Consider the following 12500-nt stretch of genomic DNA (forward strand, 5'->3'; position numbering starts at 1 on the left):
AAGTTATTGGGAAATATAATTATTCGGTTTCTTACGGGAGTTAGATAAGAAGATTAATGCCGCCAGTAGCCAGCTAACTTAGCTTAGCACAAAGACTGGAAATGGGGAAACAGCTAGCCTGGCTCTGTCCAAAGGTAACAACTTCAGCTACCTTTTTAAAGCTCACAGATAAACATTTTATATCTTGTTTGTTTATTCTGTACAAAACTGAAGTGTAAAAACAGCAAAGCGCTTTTTTACGTGAGGCTATGTGTTGAATTATTTCTTGGTCAGGGCCAGTTGCCCAGCAACCAGCGAAACTCTTAACAAGTAACTGGCGCACAGACATGAGAGTGATATCAATCATGTAACTCTGAACAAAAAAGCTTCCTTTAGTGCCAGCCATTTTGAATTTTAGACTGTGGTTTGATATCCATTTTCTTGCTTTTGTGGGTTTTTAAGATGAGCCTTCTAAACATACAGTAGATGTTACATTATAAGTAGTGTTGGGCCTGTATGTTAAAGGTCAACGCTGTAACAACTTAGTTTACACCTTTACCTTGGCGAGTGGTTGCTCGGGTTTTGTCGGGTTCATGTCTGTGGAAAATGTCAGCGCACACTGGGACAAGAGGTGCACCCAATCAGGTGTGTGTGTGTGTGTGTGTGTGTGATGGAGGGAGGGAGGGAGGGACGGTTAGGAAATGAAAAAAATCCCTAAAGAGTACAGAGGACATCTTTTTATTTTAGAAGTGGGCAGGGATTTGACGCTGTGTTTGGGTTTGTTTTGGCAGTAACATCGCCCGCACATCTTATTCAAACCACTTAAACAACAGCTTAGAGAGGTACGGGTTCTCATCCTTTCCTTTTATAGGCATTTTTGCCCCCATTCAAGACACGTCCAAGATGAATCACCTCAACAAAGCCTTTTACTGGGCTCCCTCTCCCTCCCCTCTAACCATCCATAGCTGGGCCTAGAATAGCCTTCCTTGACCTACATTTTTAGGGATACGGTCAATAATCATGTTTATTCTTTAGTGTCGGTAACACCGCTAAGAATACAGCAGAATATTAAAAATACCAGACGTCAATTCAAGTTTAATCAGTGCTTTAACAAGGCCTCATCACTGTCAATCTCAATAAGTCAGTCCATGCAAGCACCTGGTCTCTGATTGCTCACACTTGCTCTAATTGTAGCATTAGAGCAGAGAGACGAGGTGTTGTTAGCATGATTAACTGGTGTTGTCACAAAGGGAGTTGTGCCGGTAGATGGTGTTTTGCCCACTGCCCACCTGATTTCTTTGCTCTCATTTCTCACCTTTCTTTTCATTACGTCCATGTTGTGCTGTGTAACATAACGTTACTGTCATGCTTTTTGTTCTTTCGTCTTTACTTTCATATTGTTTAAGCTATTACTTGCAATTATATTGGACATTTTCCCAACAGCTATTTGATGGATTGGCACACATTTTTGTTTGTTCAGTTTGTCGTCATAACGAGAGGCCTTTCTCATTTTTACGAGATCCTTTTCACGTTATAAACTAACGTGGCCGTATCTGTCATATATCTAGCATGTTAGCTTTGTTGTTGTGCGCATGTTAGCCTGCTGATGTGTACAGCCACACAGAGCTGCTAGCGTAGTTGTAGGCTCTTTGTCTGTTTACAGTTTATTGTGGCTATTTGAGGTAGAAAGGTGTATCAAGTTCTGTAAACATATTTTGGTTCTGGATCATTGCAGCCTTGGCATCTTCTGTGGTTTTGGGGAGTCATCCTTGTTTATGGTGTTAGTGTGAATGGAGGGGACTTGGACCTACAGTAAGCAGCCCAGCACTGCATCCTTAATGCCATTAGCATGGCTGAGTGGGCAGACAAAGTGCTGAGGTTTGTTAGCCTGGCTATGCATGATCAAAAGGACAAGACAGTGCTAAGTTGGTGAAACAGATGATGCAACATGGCTGTGAGCAATGTCGAAACATGACTTCCCTGCTATTCTGTAGCATTTTCTATTCCTCCAGCATCCTGCTAAACTACACTTGTCACACTGTATTCCCTCTCCACATGCCCATTTTACCCTTGAACTCGCGTCAAGTTGTCATCTCTCTTTCTCCTATGCTGTTTTTCTCTCCATTGCTCTGTTGTGATAATTCTGGTGTTGTCTGAGTAAAGCAACCAGTGAAACACTTTTTTTCCCCTTTCTATCGGTCTCTTCTATTGTTGTAAACAGCAAAATCTCAAGGTATGTAACAAGAATTGCCGCACTAACAAAGTTTTGTCTTCTATTTCTTCTTTCTGTCCTGTCCCCCTGCCCCTGACTCCTGTAGGTAGTGGCGTCACAGCAGAACGATGCCGCTGGTGAAGCGCACCATCGAGCCCAGGCACCTGTGCCACACGGTGCTGCCAAGAAACATCAAGAATGAGCTGGAGTGTGTGACTAACATCTCCTTGGCCAACGTCATACGCCAGCTCAGCAGCCTCAGTCAGTAGGACAGGGACACACACACACATACACACACACACACACACACACACACACACACACTGTACACTACACACGCACCTCAGCTCCCTGTAAGTCGATTAGCGGACCATTTGAATATTAGGTACTGAGTCAGCTGTTGCCTACTTGTCAGTTTTCATTTCCATGAAAGTACATTACAGGCAGCAAAACATTAGGATATTTAGAAAACTACCTGACAATTTGATAATCCTTAACATCCATGATCAGTTTTCACAATTGCATATTTTGACAGAGTTTTTGAGGGTAGGTTTGTGAGGAAACCGTGTAGGGCTGCCCTCAAATCAAGATTTTGTCTGAGTCGACTCAGAGTAGAAGAGAATCAGAATTTCACACAGTCAGAGAAAGTAAAAGTGTGAGTCCTTGTCATAGTTCAGTTTTAAAATTCTAGCGCACCACGGAGTGTTAAAAAGTTAAATTTAACCATTCCACACTTCCTATTTTAACACTTTGGTGTGTACTTCACAAGTGTAAAAACACATTTTGTTGTGTGTGTGCGCGTGCGTGTGTGTGCGTGCAGGTAAATATGCAGAAGACCTGTTTGGAGAGCTGTTTAATGAGGCCCACACCTTCTCTTTCCGGGTCAACTCCCTGCAAGAGCGTGTGGACCGCCTCTCCATCAGTGTCACACAGCTGGACCCCAAAGAAGAGGAATGTGAGTAATATAAGACACACACACACACACACACACACACACACACACACTACTCGCCTGTCTCCCCCCCCTCCAGTGTTAATAGCTGTTATTAGAGGAGCAGGCAGCTACGAGAAGGTGTAATTTTTCACCCCCAATCCTACAAACCGCTGCCTCTATTGGAAACATTCTGAGTTTCACTTTGGCTGGATGCTCGTTTACCCACTAAAGGCCTTCTCTTTGTGAGGAGAAATTGGATCTGGTGGTCAGGCTGTATCTGTGGTGAGCAATAATAAAAAGGAATGTGACAATTGGCGAGACTGTCAGGTAAGCCAGGTTATCCTGAGAGAGGGGGGCAGGATGACAGGATAGTGTAGCTAGAGGAGAGTGCAGTGGGTGCAAAGTAAAAAGGGAGAATCACAGCGGTATAATACTATGCTCTAAGGCACCGTATCGATTTCCCATGGGCCAGCAGTATGTTTACGGCTTTACACAATGCTACTCTAACTGCTTCCTTGTCTCTTACACAGAGACATTAAAATGCTCACTGGGCTGTACTCGCTGCTTATATCTTTTCTGTGAATGCAAGCACAGGCGTTGATACCTTTTTACAAGCCAATGATTTGTTTCCTAGTTTTTGAAGAAGCATGGGTTTGTGTTTTAAACACAGTTGAGGAATAGACTCATGCATATCCAGATTACTCACAGATTGTTAAACCTAATCTTACTTTTTGTTCCATCCTGAATGTTTCCCCTCTTCCCCATTTAGAGGCTTCCCTCCTTTGGATTGCTTTGCACCCTTTTTCACATTACCTCCCCTCTTCCTCCACCTGCCCTACTCTTACCATTTCTAGCTTCTTTTTCTGCCTCTCCCCTCACCACCCTTTCTCCTCACACTGTCCACACACTGTAGCCGTCCTTATTGAATAATTGTTTATGACCTAATTGTGGAAGCCAGGGTGTCTCAGCTGGTAACGGAGTCCATTATCCTTCAGAGGTTAAAGGGCAAAGACACACTGACGCACCCTTCCTCTCATGCACACTAGGCACACTATCTTATTCTGCAGCGGTTAAGAGATTAACATTTATCTTATTAGATACACATCTACATATTTACTAGGGGGAATACCCAAGTAACAACAGAGCCGCTCTTTGTGTCATTTTGGCATAAGGCTCCTTGTTCATATTCATGTGAAGTTTCCACGTTTGGACACAGATTATGAGTGATTGTGTGTGTACACTTGTGCGTGTGTCTGATGCATCCGTGCATGTGGTCCTTGGCTTTATCTCCCTTCATAAATAAGCCAGACTTTCCCCCTTTAGCCTGAAGTACTGGCTTGAGAGACGGTGGATAAGGATCAGCTCAGTTGCAGTTTAAGTGTGTGGTGGGGTTGGAGTCGGAGGGGAGTCGGAGAGTTAGAAAGATGGAAGGATAGAGGGAGGGCGCATAATACAGGGCACTGCAGCAAAAGCAGTGGAGTGTAAAAGGATTGTACCGCAGAATTTTCTGGGCCAGGTTAAAATGGCCTCCTCTGCAGGTTGCAGAGATTTCCCACACAGTTCAACTCCTCCACAAGCACTCATAACCAAATGAAGTTGTCTTTTAAATGGAAAAACCCACACTCTCCTTTCTCAACCATTATTCATTAAAGAAATGTAAAATCGAATCACTATAATAGCAAGGTAGCGAAGTAGTGTGGTGACTTTGAGGAGAGAAGTGTGTGAGAAATGTAAAAGAAAGATGGACAGTTGTTGGAGGGGTGTGTTTCCCGTTAATGCCACTCTTCATCCCTACCCCCACCCTGTCTTTACCCTCACACTATCAAACACACACTGCTGTACACAGTTGACAGTGTATGCTTTTAGCACAAGCATATGACTTGCCTTGTAATTTGTCTGTGTGGATCTGTGGTCGGCATGAGAAGGAGTGAAGGAGAGGGGAATGAGTTCAGGCAGGGATGGGACCATAAATCAGGATTGTAGAGGGATAAATATAGGGAGGATGGGGGGTCGGGTAGGATGGAGGAGAATGGGGCACACAATAAGTATTTTACAGATACTGTTCACAAAACCTTTCGCAAGCCTCTTTGAAGTTCTTTAAACCATGTAATGACAAAAAAATATTTTTGGTGGCCAACTGACTGATTACACTCGGAAATGGTTTCTGTTTACAGCTAAGTTTCTATTTTATATAAACTTTTTCATGCGATGGATGATAAATAAAAATAAAATCATACAGGGGTGGTGGGGTGCAGTGGATATGACCCATGCCTTTGGTGTGGGAGATCTGGGTTCGATTCCCACTGCGATACATCAACCAATGTGTCCCTGAGCAAGACATTTAACCCCTAGTTGCTCCAGAGGTGTGTGGCCTCTGACATATATAGCAATTGTAAGTCGCTTTGGATAAAAGTGTCAGCTAAATGACATGTAATGTAATGTAATACAGCATAGGTTTTAATTTTCTAGACATAACTGATTTTGATCTCGGACATGACCAAAGTGAAGAGTTTTAGTAAAATGTAACTTAATTTTGGCATGAGAAATGTGAACTACAGAACGGCCAATAAATCGTCATATTGGAACGATCATCCAGCCCTTTCATTTTTAACTGTATAATAATCACCAACACTGCAAGCAAGCAGTAGTGAAGAGCCAGAGCTGTAATGACTTGGTTTTATTACACAACATAACAATGCATCAGTGAAGTGATTTGGAAAGAAATAAAAGCTCAACAGATTGGGACACCTTATTATATAATTACCCTGTATTAACCACTATGATGAGGATTTAACATCTATTTCAGTATCTTTCAAGCACTATTAGTGAGTGCTCACTGTGTCCATCAGGATATTTTAAGACTTTTTTCCTTTTGATTTTTAACTGAGACACCAGTAATTCACGAAAGGATTACTGTTAAGTTATGACTAAAAACTCAGCTGCACATTTAGTCATGCTGAATATCAATAGCAGTATATGCCAACTTTAACGGGGGTTTAACAATTCCATGCCATTCAGTTGAACATAAGGCACCTTATAGAGGTCATAAAGAAAAGCCACCTGAACTGCTAGTGATTAATTTGCCAACACCGCAGAATAATATAAAGTGGTGTCAATAAACAAACCACATAAACATCCTGGAGATTTCCAACACTATACATAATTAAATTCAAGACATACTGTATTTGGTTACTGTATTGAAAAGCTTACACACCATGTATTATATAAGTAAGGTTTGGTTACAGTCAATATATGAAGAAATCCCATTCTATAGAAATAATCTTAACTATGACAGGCACACAGGTGTCTTTACACCCAAGAACTAAATGTAATCTTCCTTTCACAGTTAAGACATACTGTAAGGTGAATTGTGACTTGACTCAGTATTGGGAATACAGATCAGTCTGTGCAGCTTAGCTGTGTTTGGCCGCCTACACAAGAGACTACACAGTAGTGGACTTACAGGATTCAAACATGGCGCAGACACTGAAGTGAATGATGTTTTATCAGTCCAAAGCATACGGCACAGTGTGGACAGCATGAAAGATGTTTAGCTGAAGGTCGGGGAGATGTGCGATGGAGACGTGGCCGGAGTGATGTATGTAGTGTCATTGGTTGTGCAGTGCTTGAGGTCAATAGTGCTTCATCTCATGAATTTATGCATGTTCAAACTGATACACGCATGCATGCACGCACGAACGCACGCACGCATGCACGCACACACACACACACACACACACACACACACACACACACACACACACGCACCTTGCCCACACCCCTCAAGCCTTTAAAGGGTATCGTCCCTTACGTTGCCCTTTGGGCCTCCACTCTCCTTCTCCTCTTCCTCCCCTCCTCTCCTGACTGCTAACATCCCCCCCACACCTTCTCTGTCTTTGTTGTCCACCCCGGCCCACTCCCTTCTATCTGATTGATCTCTGCTCTCCCTCCACCTTGCATGGAAGCTATTTGTGTGCTGTCAGGCTCTCTTCCCCCTATCACTCCAGCCAACCAAACTAATGGCCTGTATCCCCTATTTAATGACACCGTTATATCACCGCACTGGCTGCAGGCCATTATGGAGGGCCACAAAGCCACCCAGAGTCCCTCTGGGCTCTAACTGTTTCTTTATGTACTCCATGGTCTCTCTCTGCTTCTGCTCTTTCTATTAGTCCTTCTGTGTCTCTGTTTCTGTATTCCATAAGAGGGTTCTTCTTCTATTGCCAATTTCCTTTTCTTCTCTTTATGTCTCTCACATGACATCCTGTTCTTTCATTATCTACATTTCTCTGTTTACTATGGTTTTTCTTTTCTACTGCTTGTTTACCCTCCTTGAATGTTATTTTCTCTGGCACTTGTTACATGCCTCTCGTTATCTTCCCTTCATCACTCTCTGTTGTCCTGTCTCTCCTTAAGGTCTATTAAAATAAGCTTTCCTGACATGACTGTTAAATCGCTTACCAAAGCAGAACCTGTGCATACAGTATATAATAGATATATTATAAAGCCAGGGCCAAGTTTCACCTTTTCTCTAAAACTCCAATTTGTTATGTACCATCTTTGTTTTCCTATGTGACTGAAAAGACTGTAGTCTGAAGTGGGAAGATGAGTCATTTGCTTAAAAGCATTTAGAATTTCAAATGAGCAGGCTTACAGATGTGCACACATCCCAGAGACTCCTAGCAAAAAAGTATGTTCAGATGAGATTCACTTTTTAATTTTCTTTCTGTTTCTCACATACTGTAGTTACATACTTTAACCCCCTTTATGCATAGGGTTAGGTGAAGGAATGGGTGATTTTGAATAAAAGAGAAAATAAATTGTAGAAGAACAGTTACAATAAAAAACAAACAGACAAAGATGGTAAAGTGCAAGTAATATTTAGTTGAGCAAAGTGCATTGAATAAAACATGCAGTGACACATGTAGGGATGTGCCTCGTTCAAGGGGGGGTGGGGGTGGGGGTCGAGGCTAGGTAGACCTGTGAGTGATCAACTGTGCATGGTGAGCAGAGGATACAGAACAGCCAAAAATGTTGGCACACTCTCGTGAGTCACGCACACAGATGTTGTGTTTACTGTTGCTGGTTTACATGTAAACCAACATGAAGCAGGATGAGTTCAGAGACCATCCACTGTGTCTGTGGGCTATCAAGGGGAGAACACTGGTTTTCTTTTAGCTTGTGTAAGCATTCAATGACTGGTCATTACAGATATATTGGCGGGACCCCACATTAATTTATAAGTAACGCTTCTGTAGTAGCATAAATAGGGCAACTTTATTAGTCAGGAAAGAACAGGCACAGATGTCTACAGAGCAACATAGTTTTTTTGATCCACTTTTAAATGTGTGTTTTGTACCATTACCATCACTTCAGTTAATAGTAAAACTTACCTGGAGATGTGATTTTAATTGGAGTCAAGCTCATTGCTTCTTTTGGAAATCCCGGGTATACATATCATGGTATATGTCATGTTTATATTGCGACGTCACCATACATCCACAGTATAGTACATTTTCTAAAACCAATTATATTGCAGAAGTTATCTCTTCAATATCTCTGGGTGTTTAAGCAATGCTGCAAATCAACAAGCAGGACTATTTCACGGCAATATTGGATTTGAATGAATTATTTGTATCAACATGTTAAAGTACCCTGATTTGTCAGGTGTTTTTAATGGTTGGATTAGACAAAAAACAGCATGTCGGTTCTGATAATATGGTTTTCAGGCCCCCCTCACCATTTGGCGACCGATGGGAAATTGGCATATGACAAGATGTAAGTCATGCAGACCCCAGCAAGTATGCAGAAAGTATAATTTACACGTATTATAGTTGATCCAGAAGCATAGTTGGTGAATACCAGCAAGCAGGTGGTAAAAACACTGTGATAAAAGCCTTCTAAAGTCTGTCTGTGTGTGTGTGTGTGTGTGTGTGTGTGTGTGTGTGTGTGTGTGTGTGAAGAACTTTCTCACCTCTCTTTGGTTGTGGGTGTTTTCAGCTAGATGCTATCTGTCTAAGAGAAAGATATGAGAGGGAGAGATAAACTATCCATCACTGGTTTACTGATAGGAGCTTCACAGGCTGAGATCAGAGGCTGCTGCTGCACCTGCACAAACTGACACACACACACACACACACACACACACACACACACACACACAAACTGAATGAGTAATTCATTCACAAACACTTAAACTCACATTTTTCTCATTAGCTACATGTCTTGACTAAATGGGGGTAATTGGTACTTCAGCTGAATAAGTGACATTTTGTAATTAGGCTGTAGATCATCATGCTAAGGTGTGTGTGTGTGTGTGTGTGTGTGTGTGTGTGTCCATCCCTTCTGTGTTTCTGCCCACATTGATTAGTGCAGTGTGCCTCTCAGTGCTCAGTGTTGCTTGGCAGAGGTTTATAGCCATCTCACTCTGCATCAGATTCATCCTGACACACACTTCTGCACTGCCTCTCTCCTGTTTGTTGCTTTTGCACATACAGTACACACCATCTGACAGCGCTCTGCTCTTCCTAAATGCATTGAGGCGGCAGGATACCATGCTCTTGAAAAAAGAAATCTACTTCAAATTCTTAGATATCAATTCCCATTTATCCCTGGCATTTCTCCTCTGTGATCGCTGTGGGCAGTGTATGCCACCTTGGCTATGGCTTTGATTTTTCCCCGTTCTTATCATTAGTCACTTCTTATGTCGCTGATCTAGGCTCTAATCACTAATAAGATTGTACTAACTAAATTAATTGCTGAGATCTGGAAATGCTGCAGCATCGCCACAAACAAACCTCCAGGTTAACCAACCTTATTTGAAAAAGAAAACAAAAGTTAACAGTTAAATTATTACCCAAACTGTCTGCTGTAAACATTCATCTGAGTTTACAGAGTAACTTCATGTTTCGACTTTGACCTACCATACTTACCATAGAAACTGTGAAATAGGAGGTTATTACCAATTTTTCCTTATTCTATGATGCAGGACATAAGAAGACCGTGACCACTCTCACTTTTCTCCTGTGGTTATTTCTGTTCAATGTAGAACAATATAGGGCTGTAACTAACTGATTATTTTGATTGTTAATTAATCTGTTGATTGTTTTCTCGATTAATCGAATAGTTGTTTGATCTAAAAAATCTCAGAAAAAAGTGAAAAATGTTGATCAGTGTTTTCCAAAACCCAACATGACATCCTCAAATGTGTTAATGTTGTCCACGACTCAAAGATATTCAGTTTACTGTCATAGAGGAGTGAAGAAACTAGAAAATATTCACATTTAAGAAGCTGGAATGAGATCATTTTTCCCGCAAAAGATTATTTTAACCAATTAATGGATAATCAAAATAGTTGGCGATTAATTTAATAGTTGACAACTAATCGATTAATCATTGCGGCTTTAGAACAATATACTATACATAGTATGTGTTTGTCTGTGTGTGTTTGCTGTTGAAATGGCTGTTAGATTTTCTCCCTTGCGTGGTCTCCGAACCTTAATCCACCCTCTGGCTCTTCTCAGGTCACTGAACTTCTCTCATGGGACATCATGCCTTTCTGTTTTTCTCACATAAGTCATTTGTGTTTTAATGTGTTTTGCTGTCTCCCTTGCTTTCTTTTACCCCACTCCATCTTTATTCGCCTGTGTCCATGTTAGTTTAATCCACTCTTCAATTCCATTCTTTTTCTCGCCTTTTACTCGTCTGTATTTCTTGTGAATGTTTCCTATCTGTCAGCTCCTGCTCTTTGTTTTACTGTTAGTGCCTCTTCACTCTGCCTCGGTCTGTCCCCTGTTTCCATCACCCTGCCTCTGTTGTGTCCGTGCAGTTTTATTATCTCCTTCTTGCATTCTCTGGCTTCCTTTCTCTCTCCCATAGTGTTACTTACCAAACCTTGGTTTACTGATAGTTGTTGTTAATAATGATACTTCAGTGCCTCAGGGGGCTGGTCCTTCATGACAGTGAGAGTCTGTGGGAGTCATTACCCAGCTGTACTGCTGCAATATAGAAGATCAGATTGGGGTAGTTGTTCTTCGTAAAGTAAAATGGTTTTATTTGTCATATTTGATTAAGACAAGCATTCAATTACGTCCTTTAACTCAGTTGTTCTATTTGTTTGGCTTAAGAGATCGACTTACTGTACTGTTGTAGTTCAGCATTTGATTCTCATTTTATTGTGTGTGTGTGGTACAGTAGAAAGGCTAATAATAGAGGACTGTAACACTACCTTTTCAATATGCCACATGACTTTTTCAGTCTTCCTCTGGGCAGCAGTACAGTGTATCCATTTGTCATTCCCTTATGTAAAATTCAGATCTGCTTGCAATGCCCTGGATTTCTTTCCAAGACTTGCTGTTTTCTACGTGGCACGACCAGATTGAGGGTTAGCATGAGTGTGGTTGTGTTTTCTCTCCCCCTTAGAAATTTCTCCAACCTCCGAAAATGTCTGCTGTCCTGAATGAAAGAATTATCCCCACAGCCTCTGACAGATGACCCGAGCCTAGCCTAGCTTAGTTTAGCCGTCATGTGTGGGTTTGCTTTGGGGGGAATTGAAATTAGCCAATTAGGACAGCAATGTAGCATTAGCCCAAGGTTAAGTGCTCCGTAATGTTGATTGTAATTGTTTGAGTAATGTTGTCAACATACATTTTTTGATAATGATTATAATGACAAGATGGAGCCAAATGTGAGAGTATCTTGGTTGGAGACAACGTGTATCACATATTTCTTAAAGAACCTGATTTAATAACCGTAATCCCCGTCTCTTCTCTTTTCTTTTACTCTCCATCCTTCCTTCCCTTCCGTAGTGTCTCTTCAGGACATTACCATGAGGAAGGCTTTCAGGAGTTCCACCATTCAGGACCAGCAGCTGTTTGACCGCACGTCGCTGCCCGTCCCACTGCAGGAGACCTTCCAGACATGCGAGCAGCCACCACCCCTCAACATCCTCACGCCCTACAGGTCTGAATCTAGCCGGTTTCCCTAACTCTGTTCTCTGGGTATTTATGGTTTTTAGAAAAGTGAATTGTATGCTAAAAGTTGTTACCTACAACTGGAAGATTTAATTGCAGCTGTTTTTCTGAGGCCCAGCATGGCATAAACTTTATCAACCTTTCATATATTTGACCATTTCCACTTTCCTCAGTGTGGAAATTTGAAAAAAAATAATTAGCATTTTATTGATAGGCATAAAGAAAGAGTGATTACATTGTTTCCCACAGATTAGAAAGCAATTTGTGGCGGGGGGGTTGTCGGTCGGTTACCCCGTGCCAGACCGGAGGGGTACAATCAAGTAACAAAAACTGAGGAGGACACGCTGTTGGATGCCGTCCTCCTCCTCTCCTACTCTTTCTTCAATGCCTAACGAATCTATCT

At 41.7% G+C, this 12500-nt stretch overlaps 1 protein-coding gene across 8 annotated transcripts in view; it reads left to right on the forward strand.

The window, feature by feature from the left end:
- wasf1 (WASP family member 1) overlaps nt 1–12500 on the forward strand; it is a 58931-nt gene that overhangs the window by 24154 nt on the left and 22277 nt on the right. For 7 of the 8 annotated variants that reach the window (XM_031321992.2, XM_031321997.2, XM_031321995.2 and 4 more), the window contains 3 exons: nt 2298–2452; nt 3012–3146; nt 11933–12086. In XM_031321992.2, coding sequence (XP_031177852.1) covers nt 2320–2452; nt 3012–3146; nt 11933–12086 — 422 coding nt within the window. In that variant the 5' untranslated portion in view covers nt 2298–2319. Of the gene's footprint in view, nt 1–1222; nt 1242–2297; nt 2453–3011; nt 3147–11932; nt 12087–12500 lie in introns of those variants that run through there. The other variant, XM_031321994.2, reaches the window with a different exon arrangement.

The sequence above is a fragment of the Sander lucioperca genome, chromosome 19 (assembly GCF_008315115.2).
Source record: "Sander lucioperca isolate FBNREF2018 chromosome 19, SLUC_FBN_1.2, whole genome shotgun sequence".
In the NCBI taxonomy this organism is placed as follows: Eukaryota; Metazoa; Chordata; class Actinopteri; order Perciformes; family Percidae; genus Sander; species Sander lucioperca.